The following is an 18,365-nucleotide window of genomic DNA, read 5'->3' on the forward strand; positions in this document are numbered from 1 at the left end:
AATGGAGAATGAAGAGATCACTTTTTTTTCCACTTCACTCTTTGTTATGCTGAAGCAGAATAGAATGATTGCCTCCTGCTAGTACCTGTGCTGTCTGGAACTATTCACTAACACTGGTGGTTTGTCACCATTTTGCCAAATTCACAATTACATTGATATACTTTGCCTTTGTTGTTCTTAAGAGCATGAGCAAGTGTGGACCCAGGGATGTAGCTTCACTTGTTCTATAGTTCACCACATCATCCAAGAAGTGCCAATACATGGTACAGGAAAATCCCCTCACCAATTTAAAAAAACCAAATGTACATATACAACATCAAATAAGTTCATAATAAATGATGAAACATTAGTGTACATATTTTGTATTCTGGAATTTTAATTAATATTTAGGACTGATTACCAGTGGTTGTTTTGGAAGCCTTTTTGGTCCTTGACCATGAGGGTGAGAAATGAAATGAATTTTTGATTTGTTTGAGTTTGCTGTTGAAGCTGCTGTAAAGTGCCCTGTCTGCCTTGCTTGCAACTCTGACAGTTGATGAGAGGGATGAGGATGAAGAGCAGCAGCCACAGTTATTTCTCTCCCTCCTAACAGCCTTGAACAGCTGTGGCAGAGGAGATAACAGATTAGAAGGGAGGCCACTGAGAACAGGGGAAATAAGCAGAGGGGGAAAGTAGGTATCAGCCTGTCACCCAGTCTCAGAAATCAGTGGAAGAAAAATTGGTATTATTACAGCATTATAAGAAGAAATTTAAAGTCCAAAATGTCCCCTCTCAATTTAATCCTGTTGACTGGTGAGCTAACATATACCAAGCAGGTAATAAATGTCTGGAGGATTAGCTTGAGACATGCTTTAATGTTAGGCCTGAATTAATGTCCTTGCTTCCCACTTGAGAATATCTCTCTGTACAGGCCTCCATGGGACCTGAAAAACTAAAGATGAGATCTCTGTTTGTTATACATTGCTGATCAATGATATGTCATGGCAATGTGGGAAATAGAAGATAAAACTATTTTTAAATTCAGTGTAAAAGTCTGAAAACTCAGTGATTATTTCCAAGTCACTAATGAGCATGATAAATCATGTAGATCAGTGAGTGCTTGACTGCATTTTCATCCATTTGTGACAGTGTCAAGTGGTGCATTGTCACTAGGTTTTTCAGACAATACTGTGTTCTGGTCATTTGGGCAATATTTTGTGAATTCAGAAGCATAGAAGAATGTACTTGTTGGAGTGTTATTGGCAGGAAATGAAGAAATTAGGATTAGGTTTTACTTAAGTCCTTTTTTCTGCTTTAAATTTATTGTACCAAAATGTTTCCTTTTTTCTCCCCCCCTCCCCATATATATGCCATTCATTCTATTTTGAAAGCTTGTACTTCCTCTGTCCCTTCCCCAGCCCATGCTGACAAATGAATTTATGATATTATGCATGAAATCTCATTCGTCTTGAATTCTGTGTGCTTTTTCTTTCCTTCTCCTGGAGGATTTGTTCTTTTATCTTTTCAGAGCTGCCAGTATTTCCAAACTTCTATTCTAAAATGAGGGATATTATTATACTGTAGTAACTGCAGCCACAAGTGTTGCTGTTGACCTGTAGTCAGTCAGAGATGATGGAAACTGTTGACACAAAGCCAATGTTTTTTTGACCAGATTAATCCTTGTGTGTTCTTCTGAACATTTCTATTTCTTGTTTCCCAAAATCAGTAGGTAAAACCCCACACAATATTGGAGGTGCTTAAGAAAATGAACCCTTTGGATGTGCTTAAGAAAATTGACCTTTGGCCCACAAAGAAATTATTTTTGTGGTTACTGACAGGTGTAACAAGAAATAAGAGTGTCTTCACAGATTTTCTTAGTAGCTCTATCTTCTAAAAAAACTTCCTTGGACTTCCTAAATAGTGATGACATTATGTTTTAGGTTTTACCCTGCTTTGCAGCAATATGTTTTCAGGAAGGTGTTTTTTAATACGCTAAAAAATGTGATGCTTCTTGAAGCAAGCTCTGTGTGTGTCATCTCTGGAAACAGAATACCAAAGTAGAAAACAATACTGCCTTGTCTGGGAGGCAAGGCATAGGACTTTGTCCTGAATTAGATTGCTCTTGTGCTACAGTGCTTATGTGATACATCCTGCTGTTCCCTTTAAGAGGGCAGTGTGAAAGACTGGTAGGAGCCTTCTAGCTAAGGTGTAACAGTCTTCAAACATTTTTTTCTTCCTTTTAATGAACCCAGTATGCAACAATTTGAATATCTATGATCTGTAGAAAATGAAATGTACCTTGCTAATAGCTTGAAAGGACAGGTAGATACATTCTCTTTATTTTAGTAACAGGAAGTGCTGGTTCTTTTTGAATCACAGAAGGAATAGATGGACTTTATCAAGAAGAATGATTATTTTGTTAATTTATTAGAAGAGGTGATAGTAAGTTTCTGCTGCTGGGTACCCTGAGGTGAGACAGCATTGGACAGACCAGTTCACAACCTTCTGCAGAAATCCTGTCCATGGTGTGGTGCCCAGCATTTCCCCCACCCTTTAAATCCAGTTAAATAATTAGTGGAAAATGTTATCTAATCCAAAAATTAATAAATGATAGAACCTCAGAAAGAGTAGGTACCTTTATATGCAAATAAATGTTTCTTTGGAGTTGACAGATTTTGTTTTTTTTTTTAATCCAGATATAAAGGAGAGGTTCACTAATTACGTGCTGCTACTAATTGTATGTCTAAGAAATATGGAACAGTTCTCATGGAATCCAGGTGAGTAAACTACAAGAAAAAATTCTGTGCTATCAAGAGCTGTATCTCTTGCTTCTTCCCTCAATCTGAAAGATAAGGGTAATCAACACATTGAATTAACAAATCCTAATTTTGTCAAATACCTTAGATTCTCAGTTTTCTATTTCTGGTGTTCTTCTAAGAATGACTGTGTTCTTTCTGCTAGAAATATCTATTGTTATGCTATAAACATGTGTAGTTATCTTTCAAGCAGTGTCTGGAATAATTTCTTCCCAGCCCTTTCCTTTCCTTTGAGTACACTGTGAATGAAGAATCCCCTAGAAAGTAGCTAGTGAGATTGAAATGTGATAAAGATTTGTTAAAAATACAATTCTTAATCTAAAATTGATTGTACTTAAGATTCTAACTACATATTTAATAAATATTGTATAAAACAGTGATTTTATTAAAACATTGTTTTAATAATTTTGACCCCTGATCTGTGTGGTATATTTTGCCTGAATCTTACCAGGCTACCTAAATTTTACCTTAAGTATCTAAAAGAGCAGATGCTTTGTCTATGTCTTATATATACTGAACACGTTGTATCTAGTACTTACAAAGGTTGTCTTCCTACTAAAGGTAGGGGTTTACAAAGTGAAGAGTTTAGAGCCTGATCCTAACTCTGGTGTGATAGTACAGCACCGATAAGTTTTTAGGACAGCAATGGAATAAGCAAGAATTTGCACACTGTATGCTCAGTGATATGTCAGCTTATTCTTCAGACTCACGAGGATTTTTCATTGTTGAATAGAGTAGTTATAATTCTTTTTGTATGCTGATATTAAATTAAATGGCCTAACTTGTTTCTTCACAATCTTCAGATCACTTTTGGGTGTTATTCCCGGATGTTTGCATGGTGGTTGCTTCAGAAATTGCAGTGGACATTGTGAAACATGCCTTTATAACAAAATTCAATGACATCACGGCAGATGTAGGTATCCTGTTTGGAATGCTGGGTGCTATTTTAAATGGAATTTAATTTTGCTAATATTTTTTTAAATATTAACATTTTTTCCAGTGCAGAAAACATAAAAATTGTTCTTTTCATATGCTTGATATCGCTTGGGAAAGCTTGCTAATTTCCTGATACAATATATTTTTGAGGATCTTTTTAATGTGTAACTAACACCTCTGCTTCTAAATTAGTAGTTCCAGATCCATAAATTATTGCAAGTTTTGTATAAAAGCTCAGATAATAGCTACAATTCACATTACTGGCAGATCATTTTGTGAAGTGATTTAAACTGAAAGAAGGTTACTTGTTCTGCAGTCTAGACAGAGCTTGTAGCCTTCCCTAACAAAATGGACTGTAGGTTAAAATTCAGGCTTTTGGAAAAGCATATTTTGTTAGGCTGCTTTAACTCTATTATTGCATGTGTGTTAAAAGTGGAATCTGAAATCAGAGATCTTTTTTTCCCACTGTCCCTGGAGCACTAATAGCAAGTAGGTTATGTTAGTTTCCCACTCCTGAAATTTCTTAGCCCGCATATATTATCCAGTCCTTCTTTTAAAGCAGTAGATGAGGTTGCTTCTTGTGTGTTGCAGCATTACACATGGGCCATTTGTGTTCCACACTGTGAATTCAAATGTGCTCAATACATTTGTGAAGATATGAGCTAGTGTCTTTTAACTATTAAAACCACTTCTCAGAAAATGAGATCAGAACTTGTGAGGTGCTTTCTTTTTCAGCATCTCCGTAGTAACTACATTGTGAGGTGTAGAAACAAGTGTAATAGATGCACTTAATAAGCTCCCTTATGCCAGAGGCATTTATGCATGCCCTACTTTTGTATAGAGAGTGTGGAAAAGAGCAGTAATGAAGCCATGGTAGCCAAAAATGTAGCATGCTTCAGAGTGCTGAAACAGCTGGAGGATGGGGGTAGTCACTGGCAAGTTTACAAGGTTTATTTAATAAACTTTGTGGGGTTTGTGTATGAAGTTCTAAAGATTTATGGTTGCTACGTGAGACTTTTTCTAGAATTATTAACACCTGCAGTGCAAGTTGTTGTGCCACTTACCTTTACAATAGATGCTTTTCTTTCTTAATATGCTGAACTGTTTTAAAGAGAAGAAAAAAATTTGATGCAATTTGATTTTTTCATAGGATTATTTGCTTAGCGTATAAGAAAGCTCTCTCATTTGTTTAATTTGATCCCAGGGCTAGCCTTCTTGTAGCTTAAAAGCAGTTATGAACTGTGGGGGGGAAAAACTAAGTGTGATTTCTTTTATTTCATGTTTCTCATGATCCTGAAATTCAGTAAATTTATGAAGTCCTGTTCAATTCCTAAAGCATAGCATAGGGTTGTTTGTTTGTTGTGTGTGTGTATATATATATTTATGTATGCAAATTACTTTGTTGCAGAAATAGAGGCTCATCTCTTGAAGAGTGTCATTAGATCTCAGAAAAACTGGCTTTGACTCTTTCAGCAAATGCATAAGTTCATAATACTTTATGGAAATACTTTATTGATATCTGTGTTGCTTTTATAATGTGTGATAACAAATTAATCACACATCTGATGTGCTGGATTTTTTCCAGGTCTACAGTGAATACAGAGCCAGTCTTGCATTTGACCTTGTTAGCAGTCGACAGAAAAATGTAAGCCTGAAAATAAAGTGCTCTTTCCTGTATTAACTAAGACAATTGTTACAAGGGGAATATTGGAACCAACACTTAAAGAAATACATACAGTACTGTTACACTCCTGCAGCGCTGAAACTCTGCTCTGCTTTCTTTAATAAGAGATAACAGGAATGTTTCTTTATGATTTATATTATATCCAGTTGTTCAGGTCAGTTTGAGCTTCATTTAATATACTACTGAGTAGTCTTTTCCAAATTCACTTACAGTAAGGGGACAGTTGTAACAACTTCACATTTTTGACATACATGGGAAGTAAGTAAACTTAACAGGGTAATTTCATATTACCCTGTTCTTTTCATGGTATTTTAACTGTTGGATTAAAGTACAGTATTCATTAGGAATTTATGTTTCTTTACAGATAGAGTGCACTGATGTTTAGAGATGTTTGTACTATGCATGTTACTGTCATGGCATGGGTATTTATAGAACACACTGACCACCTATTTTTAGTTAGTACCATTTTTTGGAGAGCTGTTTACTGCACACCTTTCATGGATGAGGACTCCTTAGGTTTCACTTGTTAGCATTCCACTCATCAGTGCTTTAGAAGTCTGCTGTAACTATAAATGAACTTCATTACTATGATTTCTGTCGTTTTCTTGGGCTTGTTTCTTGGGCTGTTGTGAGGAATGCAGTACGTAAACCTCATAAAGAAGCTTGACAGCATCAGCTACAAATAATAATAATAAAAAACACCAGTTCATTAGTTTTGAAAACTCCATTACTTTTCCTAAGGATCCTCTGTGTGAAATAAAATAGCATCATTTAGGCGCTGACTTTGGTGTGATGTTCAATACTGCAGGCAAGCTGTCATGTGAAGTACTTGTGTTTTGAGTACAAAAGTAAAAACATTTTCAAAATAATTTTAACACAGTTATCTTAAGGCTAATTATAGATGTTTGTAGAATGATTTAAAATTGCTAGTGCAGTGGATAATTGTTCTTTTATCCCTGTAACAGTTTTTTTCTGTAGAGAATTTGAGGATCAGTCAAATTAATACAAAAAGGTCTCTAAGCCGGTAATAATGTACAGATGAAATATCATAGTGGCTTTGGATTCAGTGTCCTAGTTGCTCTTGGTTTAGACATTTGTATTATACTCCAGTTGCTCTTGATTTAGGGCATTGAAACTAATCTTACTGGTCATGGTAGTATTACATTTTTGTCTGAGAGTGCAGCTATCTCCATTTGAATTCCAAAATGTGAATAGGTACACTTTATACCAGTATCGTGTTTGTTAACAGAGCTTTATTCTTATCTGGAGGGTGTGCCAAGCTAAAATAAGCTCATTCCTTTGCATAAATAGTTCATTATTCTTCCTCTTTTTTTTCTAGGCATATACAGATTATAGTGATTCTGTTTCCAGAAGAATGGGTTTCATTCCTCTTCCACTGGCTGTTTTAGTAAGTATTATCATTCCTATCCGTTTTCTGTCAATAAGATCTCACTTTGAGCATGTGTCCCTCTGAGATAGCTGGCTGGATGTTTTGAGGATGAAATAATCATCTGAGGTAACTGAAATTATGCTGAAAGGTTGAGTTAACACTCAGTATAACCTGTATCTCATACTACTCGTGGCTTCACAAATGCTTTATTGTTTCTCAGCCTTTCATAGAAAATCGAATCTATATTAATTTTGTGGAATTTGTAAGAACTTGAATTGTACCAGTGGAATTAAACTACATCTGTATTTACTAAACATGTATTCCTTTTGGCAGTTATCCTATTCATTCATTTGGAATAGTCAAAGCAGCTGGTTGCCAGAAGGTTAGCAGTAGTGCAGCAGTTTATTGAGGTTTTTCATAGGAGTCCTTGTGGCTGTCCCTGTAATGATGCTTAATGACTCTATATTCTTTTATATGAGGCACTGAGCTCCTGAGCTGTTGTTGAGTACATCACTCTGAAATAGTTGACTTTGTTACAGATACATATTGCTATAAAATGACTTAATTAATGAAACTGTCCACATGCTGTCCTGAATCAACTGTTTCAGAATGTTTTCTCTAAATAGCTGTCCTGACCTTCCCCATACACACGTAAGATACACACATACAGACAAGCAGTAATTATAATGCTGGAGATCTGTACATGCTTTGTCAGCAAATATGCTTTTTTCCACTTCTTATTTTACTTGAAAGTCAGTGTTAAGGAAACATTGTCAAACTCTGGTTTTGGCAAAGTTGCAACTAAGTGCTGGTATAATACTCATACAAATCAAGATCTGGAGTAGTTAGTACTGCCAAGGGGAGCATTAGACTAAATTTCTGTTAATGTAAATGTTTCTACTTTTTCTTGAATTTACCAATTAAGAAATGTCTGTTACAACATTCTGTTAATAACTCTGTGCTAAATTTTAACTTTTATCCTTAAAACAGCTCATCAGAGTCGTAACAAGCTCAATAAAAGTACAAGGAGTCTTAGCTTATGTTTGTGTTGTGCTGTTCTACTGTGGGTAAGTAAATCCACACAATTGAAAAGCATTCACCATTATTTGATTACATATGTGCAAGAAGTTTCTGTTGATATGTCTGGATGTAAGGATAAACAGAATTTATATTCAGTAGAATATAAATGTAAAACCCTTATGCTCATAATCTGAAATTGACAGTGCAGATTTGTCCCTGAGTACTGTGACTACATTGGGAGATTATAGCCCTCAATAAGTAACTTCAGTAATGGAAATAACTCATTGCAAAAAGACTGAGGCAATCTGAGAAACAAGCACCATACTTCTGTGTAAAAAGGGAAATTGAATTCCAAGGAATGAAGTTTTCTGTAAAAAGACTGAAAGATTCAAGAAGCGAACAAAAATAAGCAGTTCAAGTGCTATGAGCAGATAATGAAATTTTCTCTCGGGTAGATAAATGCAAGGTTTACTTTGGCTTAGGAAACTACTATTAAAAAATAAAAATAAATGCAAGGCTCACATTTCCTGGGAAGGGTAGGTCATTAAGTAATCTTAGTTAAGAAATACAATGTTCAATGGCAGTTCATTTTCCATACCAAAGATGTGTAATTATCCCTTCAGCATCCCTTCACTGCCAAGTCAGTTTATACTTACCTTACCTTTAACTTCTCACCAGTTGATAGGTATTTCTAGACTGCATAAGTGTACTTTACATCCAGTTTAGTTTGCCTGTCTTGAGACACTTGCTGTGTACTATCTGTGTACTGTCTGTACTTTCTAGGAATGCTGTATACTGCACTGTCATTGTTTGTTGTCTCTCAAAATTGATCATAAGCAATGAAGTTTCAAGCTGTTGATGGAAGAAGGACCTGACTGCAGTATTGTGAGAGTGCTTCTTCCAGTGTCCTATCAAGTTGTGTTTTAAGTGAAGGCAGCAAGGCTTGAGAATCATAAGACTTCTAAGGCTGAGGCAGTGGTTCAGCAGGAAGAGAGGAGACCATGCTGGAAGGGAGGAGACTACTGTTCTACAATAGCTTGTGAAAAGAACAGGATTACTACACATTCTTTATTAATAAGTAGACTATTACCTCTAATCTGACACTAATCTGCAAAAAATAGAGCTTGATCACATGTGTTTTGTCTACATCAGTGTAGGGACACATCTGTTTAGTGTCAGTTAATTAAGACTTTGAGATACTGCATATAGGCCAAATGGTAAAATTTTAGCCACATTCCTCTGTACCATACTTTGACTTTTTCCCCAGCATACTACATGCTGTGCCCATGTTCTCCCTAAAGCTAGCTTTGTATAGTTCAAAGCACTATGCCCTGATCATCACATTCAAGCTGTGGTACACCAAGGTCAGCACTTTCATCCTGCTCCGTGGTTTTTCCTTTTTCCCAATATGTGTAATATTTTCCTACCTCTACCATTCCACTGCTGCAACCTAGGATTTTTCACTCTCTGTGGCTTGGGGAATGGAGGGCAGAAAGAAGTAATGTGATTAATATTAAGTGTTAAATGCTGCTATTTAAAGACATAGGTCACAAAACTAAATACAGTTTGGTCTATTTTGTCCTTATGGAAAAGTGAGAACTAATTTTTACTCTTGCTGTGATCTCAGACTTGGAGCTAGCTTACCTCCCGCATCTTTCAAGTAATTTTTGTTCTGAACATAAATTTCAGCTTTTCATCAGATGTTAAAATATATATAGAATACAAACATAATAGCATAGATATGTGAGAAATGGCATGATAAAATCTGAAGCAGTGTGCCTATACTATGGATGGATTAATTTTGTATTGTTTATTAACAACTCTAGTTAATCTTTAATTGTAGTTAAAGAGTCTTGCCAAAAAACCCATGAGTTTTCTTTTTCTAGAATTTTGAACAACTGCTAACTTACATTGTTAGAAATTTGAGCCTGAGATAGGCTGGCAGAAAAGAATAAAGGAGAATTGCTAGAAATGCTTGCACAATTTTCAATGAGAAGCTGGAACTGATACAGGGAAGTGGTGATTTATGGCCTTTTCAACTTCTGATCTCATTAAATCAGAGTCAAACTATGCTGTAGAAACCTATTCTCTCAGAACAAAAAACATGTTACATAAGAAGCATAAGAAAAACACCTCTAAAACATTAAAAATGAAGGAAAACTTCTCAACTGTCTGAAATAAAATCTGTCCCAATAATATAATAAAATTGAAGAGAAGCACAGCTTTCAACTGATATAAAATGATACCTTCTTTGTGGTTGCTTGGATACTAAAATGTCACTTTCTTCTGAGTACTGAAAGTGGTGTGCTCTGCTCTTTCTTCCATTTCTCTATTGAAATAGTATAAACTTACTTTTTCCCTTAAAAGTGTAGAGTAGTTTGTTTTTTTGTTTGACAAGTTCTGATTACATTTACACAGAGATAGGGGAGCTGCTGCTGGAGTGTGCTTGGGTCACTTTATGATGAAGCAATTAGACCTGCTCCATGGGTCTGTGAATGTTCATTTCAAGTTGTCTTTTTAGTCTTTTAATGATGTACATGATAAACAGACTTCAGAGAGTGGAGAATGAATTTAGAGTCTTTTAGAGTCTGCATTTGGTTCAGTGTTGTTACATAGCTTGATTTGCATAGAGAATATTTCATTCATCTTGCAGAGAACAGATCACTCTCCTTGTTGTTCTGCAATGACCCTTCACTCCCTGGAGTGGACATTGTTCTTTGAGTCATGTGTTCCTACTAATGAAAATTAGATTTTGCAAAACTCAGTTGAATGGTAAAAAAGCACTTGATATTAGATGACGCCTCCTTTTCTTCAAACAAGGAGACAGGTGGGAAAGGTACTCAGTGATGTTTGTGCTGCATTTTAGTCATAGTAGAAAAAGAATCTGCCATCATCTGGACTGTGCTATGATGATAATGCAGTGCTGCCTCTTTGGATTTGTTGAATTTTATGCTCTGTCTCCTGTGATGTGAAAAAGGACTTAGTATGATTAGCCTGTAGTTTGTAAAAGCTAGATATAGGACTTGGCAGTGCAGGATTAATGGCTGGACTCAATGATCTTGGAAATCTTTTCCAACCTTAATGATTCCATGGTTCTGTATTTGCTGTGCTGTGGTTCCAAGTCTACTAAAGATCCTTGGCTGGGCACACTTAATTTGGGTACATTTATTTTGGACTTGCAGTGTTGAGGGCACTTTATAATTCTGTGTTTAAATATTTAATGTCTTAAATGGCTGCTTAATTGTCCTTGTAGTCCTTTAGTTAAATAAGAAAACTTGGTGTTTTTTTCTAGATGCTTTCTGGAAGCAAATTAAGCATTGAATCTGAAACAAATTGTTTAAGGAAACAATTTATTAATAAGGAAAAATGTTACCTTTTGATCTTGATATTGAAAGGATTTAATTTTCTTAGCTAATCCTTCTAAGACGGCACTTACCATACTGCAATTATTTTCATATGAATAATTGCAGTATGAATAATATGCAATTATTTTAATGTGCTAATGCAAATATGTAAACAATTTTTTTTCCAGGTTAATATCTCTCAAAGTCCTTAACAGCATTGTACTGCTGGGGAAATCATGTCAATATGTAAAGGAAGCAAAAATGGAGGAGAAATTATTTAATCCTATCCTGACTACCACCCCAGGGAAGCCAGCTGGCAAACAGCAAGGCACATTTAAATCTACCCAAGGTAAGGCCAGCTGCCTTGATTTGTTTTTTAGTGAAAAACTTTCAGACTAAATTTGATATTAAACCAGATGCATGGCAATGTTTGCTGCACAAACCCTGTTGCTGGACCTTAATTGTGCCATAGCACAGCTGTGAATACAAGTCTGCAAATATAGTAGAATTTATTGGTTTTAGCTCATGCATCTTCTTTAGGTAATCAATTCTCCTATCACTGTGATATGTGGAGGTGATAGAAACAATGGAATTGAAGCATGCTTTTGTTTTAAAATCACAGTCATAGAACAGTTTGGTTTGGGTTGGAAGGAAACCTTTAAAGACCATCTAGTCCAACCCCCTTTGCTATGTCACTGTGCAAATAAGGGAATATTTACATATCATCTGTGACAGTGCTTAAGTTTAGTAGGGAAGCAATCTATATTTCTCATGGAAATCAAAGTAAAACATGGTAGGTTTATGCATAGGTACAGTTAATTGTAGTTGTCATGAACACATAATGGAAAGCTTTATGAAATCCAGATAGGAATTTCAGTGGGTCTCTACCCCATTTCCAGTCTGTGCAGCACAATTTCCACTTACGGGTCCTCAGCATCAGCAGTTAATTTATAATGGGAATATGGCAGTATTGTGTTTGTGTGACACATTATAGGAGGAAACAGAAACCTTCATTGTTCCTGTCAACTCAATTGGATTGCATCTTCCTGTGGGAAAAGCTCAATGAGAGCCTTAGAGAACTTAACAGTGGGGCTTTTATTGTGTTCACTCAATGGCTTGCCAACAACTTGAACAGCTTGAAATGCAAGGTGCTCGTTAGTCGTCAGAGTGTCTGGCCAGCAAGGGGAGAGTTAAGAATCTGTCAGTGTTTGGCTTAAACCTCTGTATCTCATATGTGTCAAATCACATCAGGCAGAAACTTGGTGCAAATGTTTACTTTTAAGTTCATACAACTGCTTTACTTTCACGATGAAAGAATGTGATATGAATTGTTCATATTTGCATTCAGTTTTGCATTTCATTAGGGTACTATAATGATTATAATGTTTTAATTAAACATTCTATTAGTACATTTTTAAGTTGCATTTACTTATATTGAGCCTTCAACTTACAGTATGAAGGCTCAGTATAATGTAAATCCTGAAGACTCTTTTGAGCTGAAGTGGCAGGGATGCTTATTTTCTCCAACAGGAATATTTTGAGCAAAAAGTAGCAACCAAAAAGCTTTTGTGGATTTTATTGAGAGTATTCCTGGCTTCCACTGGTGATGAGAAGAACTCAAATTTTACAGTTTTTTGGGGATTTTATATTTTTTTAACACCTCTTTATTTACTAGAAATCTTGATTATGTGAAAGAATTATTTTACCTTCCCCAGCATTTGCATTATTACTGCTGGATGGACTCTGCAGTATTAGTTAGTCTCTGTGTCCCACTTACCAGGTTTTTACAATACAGTCTCTCAACCCATCTCTTCTTAGGATGAGGGTAAGGGAATAAATTGGTCTGGTCTCCTTTCTGCCAGCTTATAGTTTAAGTCAGCTAATTTCCTAAAGAGTTTCCACCTTGTCCACAAAAACAGTTGAAATTTTGAAGAATAAAATTCTAAACTTGCTCTTGAAGGATGGAATTACTGGTAATCATTTATAGGCTGACCAGCTACATCTGGAAGCTGCTGAGTTAGAAAATATTTACGTTTGTAACCAAGCTCTAGAATTAAAATTATTTGTCTCCTTTTTCAATGCAAGTTTAGTACCTTTAATTTCCGTAAGATTGTAGAGGGTAACTCATGTACCTCCAAGTAGTAGATGGCATACTGTGGACAGATGCTCTGCAGAAATAAGTTTTGTAGTAATTTGAATAGTGCTGCCATTCTGACAGGGAACATTTCCTTGGGCTGGTCTGCAGTACTCTCCACATCAGTCAGATTTTTTCAGATTCCTTTAGAAGCAATAGCTCAGTCTTTACTGAGGAGGAGATATTTTTTTTTTCTTTTTTCTTCTCTCCTTGTGATTTGCTTGTGCATTTTAATTCTTTAAGCGTTTTAACAAAATATGGAAAAAATACATGGATATAACTTACCAATATCCTAGGTTAATGAAGCCAGTGTTCAGTTCCACTGAAGTAAGAGACAGGAATAAAAATAGACATCTTTAATAGCACTGCTTTAGAAGCCAGTGCATAGCAGTGCATGAGTCATTTATTAGCTATCCCTGGAGAAGGCAGGTTTATTGTACTTATCAAGAGGATTAGGCACATCTAGTTCCTGCTACAGAGATTCCTTTTGTTCATTTCAGTAGCAAACATTTGTGTGATTCACACAAGGACTGTCAAAAATCTTTTTGCTCAAGCCAACAAAAATAAGCATGTATGTCCTAACTTCTGCAGCTTATGCTCTTGCTGATTATTTAAACTTCTGTAGAATTTGTTTTTTCTGTCTATTTATTTTCTATATGTTTTCTAAATTAGAAAAGGAAATCTCTTACCATAAAGCTAAGAAGAGGTAGTGGCTTCCAGAAAGCATTTTTCTGCTGTTCTGCTGACTTGCTGCAGCACACTTTTTCAGGATAGCTTTGGACAAATCTGGAAGTTGCACATTGTATCAATATGTCTGTGTTAAATTCATTATTATCTTTGTAATTGTCTTCTGTTCCAACAGGAATTCCCACAGATGAAAACGGTTCTACATCAGTTACCAATCAACCAGTGCATCAGAAGGAGAATATGCCATCTTTACTTGTAACAAGCAATTCTGATCAATTTCTGACAACTCCTGATGGAGAAGAAAAAGATATAAGCCAAGACAGCTCAGAATTAAAACACAGGTCTGCAAAGAAAGACTTGTTGGAGATAGACAGGTTTACTATTTGTGGAAACAGAATTGACTAAGAATTTATTTTTTTTTAAATCTATGTGCTAAGGATACTGAGCTGTTGGGACAGCAGATGCTACCAGAATGGACAGTTGCCAAAAGGCAAATAAATATTTATTTAAAAACTTAAATTATTAATGGCAAAAAAATTATTAATTTCTTTCTACAAGTAACTTGGCTTGGTATCTGGTCAGGTCAAGTAAGTGATCTTTATCTTGCCTCTTGGGAAATGTGGTGGATCGTGGTCTCTAGCCTGGTGGCAGAGCTGCAGTATCACTTTTCTGGAACACAGACTGGAAAAAAGCATAACCCTGTTCTGCATTATGGAACCATGCTTCCAGAACACTATTTGTCATGAAGGTTCCTCCAGTGTAAGGATATTCCTGGAAATGTTTGGTGACTTGACCGGAAGCTTGCCTATCCAGTTACCGTGTTTTATTAAACATCTGCAAGCAGAATTCAAAACTTGTGCTTATATCAACAAACACATAAAGCATTGGTACATAAAACAGTAAGTCAAGATAGTTATTCTTGTCAACAAAAATATTTTCAAGATGTATCTTGAAAATCTTGTAATCAGAATAAAATTTTGCCTTTAAGTGAAAGACTTACTGCTTAGTATTTTATCTGAATACTAAACACCAAGGAAAGATCACAGTAATGAAGGTTCTGCTTAACTGGGCAAATATGAAGCATATTCATTTCATGTGTTGTGTGTCCTGCAAGGCAAATTATTTAGAAATTTTTTTAAAAGCTGAGGATTTTTTGTTGCTGTAGGAAAAAATATTAAAGGGGCACTTCTAATGTTAAGGAATGGGAGTGTTAATTGCAGCAAGCAAGTGTTGTGTTGGAACTGTACGTGTGGCATTAACACAGCAGTAAAGAACATTGCACTGCATTTTGCATATAACTCTTAGAGGAATGACATCTGTGTATTAACTTGCCTGAGAACATGCCTATAAAAAGCTCACACTTACAATCAAACCATAATTATCCATTCAATGTAATTGATTGGTTGTAGTCAAACTTAAGTAGTTGGACTAGATCTATAAAGAGCATTTAAGCATTACAATGCATCTTAATTTCTGGTGTGAGATGCAGAGTTGGGAGGGTTGACAAAAGAAGTTTTGGAATCCTCAGACCAAGAATGGATTAAATTTGAGCTCAAAACATAGGCTGGAGAGTTTTATCAGAAGAGACCCCTTAGCTAATGATTAATTCTTCATATGTTGTTAAAACACAGCATTAGCTTCCAAAATGCCTTTCAGACATTCAAGTAAGCACCAATTTTACTTTCCAAGGGAAGGTATCATAAAAGTACTTCAGTACTGAACAAATGAAGACAATTTGCTCTTTCTAATTTCATAATTTGTCAGAATGGGAAAGCCACAGTTTCTTTGCTGTATGAACATGTGAAAGTTTAATGTGTCTGCTAATCCCTGAGACTTGCAGGACTACAGTAATATAGCAGATGGAAGCAGTTGGACAGAGTTGTGTGTCTGAGCAGACTTGATAATGAGAGAACTCTGCTGTACAGTTTAGGGTTGTCTGCTCTGGTGGGAACTCCCTGCTGCAGTCTTTCAGCCTCTCCTCTCCCATAAGAGTGGTGGGAGTCATGGCCAAAATCTGTGGTTATGTTTAGGGATTAAAGTAAAAAGAAGAGGACTTGTGCTGTGGAAAAATTTGAAAATCTTTAATTTTTGATGTATTTTATACTAATTGGAGATGTTCACACATTGAAATTAAGATTATCTGTCAATTTGGTGTATCTTATTTTATAATTATTTAGCAGTTGCTAAAGAAAGCTTGAAATTGCTTTAATTTTTTTTTCTGTTGAATGACATTCTGTATCAATTTTATAAGTGCATCTTGTGTGAAACTCAATAAAATTCAATTTTGTAATATTTGTTTAAAAAAGGAAAAGTACAGCGTCAACATTTCTTATTTAATATTCAGAGTTGGTGATCTTGCAAAGTATTTAATGTATTAATTTCCATAAAGTAGGATTCTTGCAAATGTGGGACTTGAATGAGTCTAAGAACTGGGTTATCAATGGCTTCAGATCTATTCCTGTAGCAGTTGGTTGTTACCACTTGTAGAAAGAAGATATTGATGCCAACCTATTATTAATTTGGTTTTTAAGGGCATGTGAGTGAACAAATCCCATGTCTCAGGGGAGTTGTACTTTCTGTAGTCAGTTACTACAGTTGGATTCACACCTCCCCAGCAAAGCCAAGTGTGAATGCAGGAGCAGCACAGGCAAAGCCCTTGCTGAGCACTGGGGCACGAGTCCTGGCCTGAATCCTCCTGGGGCTTGGTCTGACACTTGAATTGTGGTGCCTGCTCTAAAGCAGCCCAGCTGGGCTTTGGGTATGGCTGGTACAACCCTGCCTGCTGTGCAGGTGAGGCTTCATTGCCCTGGCATCACCATAACAGCAAGGTGGACTCGAGGCACTGTGCAGAGGGCATGGCAAACACAGCACTTCCCTGAGCTCCCCAGGTCTGGAAGGGGCCCAGCTGGGCATTCCTTCCTTTTGCTGCAAGCTCTCTGATAGTTCTCATCTTTGTGTTCATGATTTATAGGGATTCCTTGGATCTCTAGCAGAGTATCTTTGATGAAAAATCACAGCTGCTTTCTGACCCTGGGTGGTGCTCTCAGAACTGTAGAGGTGGCTGAGGCGGAACAAACCACCAAACAAGAAAAAACAGCAACACCAAATTTCTCATCTATAGAAATTATTTAGGTTTCCTTGAAAAGCTCCTGTCTTAACAGTGATACAGCACAAGTTAAGTAGTGAATAAATTAAGTTCTTCAATTGATAAATCCTTTCAAAAATAAAATCTAGGAAACATTTCAGCTAAAGTCACAGTTGCCAAATTAATTCCAAAAGCACACATTGAGTACAGTGTATATTCATAATTAGTATTATTCATTATGGGAGCATTAAGAAACAACTGGTTTTGACAGGATTATTTAATTAATCTTTTCAAGCCTTTCAGATGTTCATCAGCCAAACAGAATTTCCCCTCAAGCATAGTAGTTTTACAATCATAACCATGCTGTTAATTTACTCTCCTCTTAATTTAAAGTGAGTTTGTGAAAACTTTTCGACTTTGTCTTAATTTTTTGTGGTGCAAAATTTTGTGTAGTCCATTAATTTGTTCCAGAGTCTGTTTCCGTGACTCGGCATAATCGATGAGGTCACTGTTGCTAAAGCCAGTGCTTGCCCAGCTGTGGCTGCTGTGCCAGCTCAGCTCTTGGGCTGGAGATGTGAACCTTCTTGGTGGTGGTGGTGAGCAAGGACGGATGCAACTTAATTATAGCACAAATGTAATCAGACTCTGTGAAGCTCCTGAAACATTTTGTCTTATAAACTGGGCTCTTTCATTGTGAGTAAACTAGGTGTTGTTCAACTCAGTCTTGGGGAGTCATAGCTTCAGAATGCTCTTCACAAATGCTAAACAAAATTTGCTTTTAAAACTTCTTCAGAATAAGTGCTCTTTCTTAGAAATTTGGACTGGCTTAATTTTGCTGAGTGCAGGGAAACAAATAACTTTGTGTAAATACTGAGCAGCTGTCAGGGCAAGCTGCAGTTGGGACCACCTTTATCTCAAAGAAATTTTTCTGTATATAATTATATAAAATATCTAGACTGTGAAGGCTGTCAGAAAACAATGTATAATTTCTGTAGGTCTTTTTCATAGTAACTTTCAGCAACCATACCTACCAAGCCTGAGTCTAGTTAGGCTTTTTTTAGGACTTCAGTATACCCTGATTTAGTAAAACACTGCCAGCAGAGTTGTAAAAGATCATAAATATATAACACTAAAGAACATTTATTAGTAAGCTCACAGTTGTAATAACAAAAAAATCCGAAATTGCAATAAGTTTTAAGAAATTTCTCAATTTTGACCAAAACACTTATCATATTTGTGATGAAATAAACTCAGCTTTTAAAATGTGCCCGTGTTGTAACTCTGCTGCCC

The 18,365-nt window shown here is 36.0% G+C and overlaps 1 protein-coding gene across 2 annotated transcripts in view; it reads left to right on the top strand.

Moving 5' to 3' along the window:
- Positions 1-16,280, top strand: part of TAPT1 (transmembrane anterior posterior transformation 1) — a 49,365-nt gene extending 33,085 nt beyond the window's left edge. For both annotated transcript variants that reach the window (XM_066549184.1, XM_066549185.1), the window contains 7 exons: positions 2,676-2,756; positions 3,599-3,708; positions 5,317-5,376; positions 6,755-6,823; positions 7,796-7,872; positions 11,358-11,518; positions 14,166-16,280. In XM_066549184.1, coding sequence (XP_066405281.1) covers positions 2,676-2,756; positions 3,599-3,708; positions 5,317-5,376; positions 6,755-6,823; positions 7,796-7,872; positions 11,358-11,518; positions 14,166-14,395 — 788 coding nt within the window. In that variant the 3' untranslated portion in view covers positions 14,396-16,280. The remainder of the gene's footprint in view (positions 1-2,675; positions 2,757-3,598; positions 3,709-5,316; positions 5,377-6,754; positions 6,824-7,795; positions 7,873-11,357; positions 11,519-14,165) is intronic.
- The last annotated feature ends 2,085 nt before the right edge of the window (positions 16,281-18,365 follow it).

This window comes from Molothrus aeneus, chromosome 4 (genome assembly GCF_037042795.1).
Source record: "Molothrus aeneus isolate 106 chromosome 4, BPBGC_Maene_1.0, whole genome shotgun sequence".
NCBI classification, from domain to species: Eukaryota; Metazoa; Chordata; class Aves; order Passeriformes; family Icteridae; genus Molothrus; species Molothrus aeneus.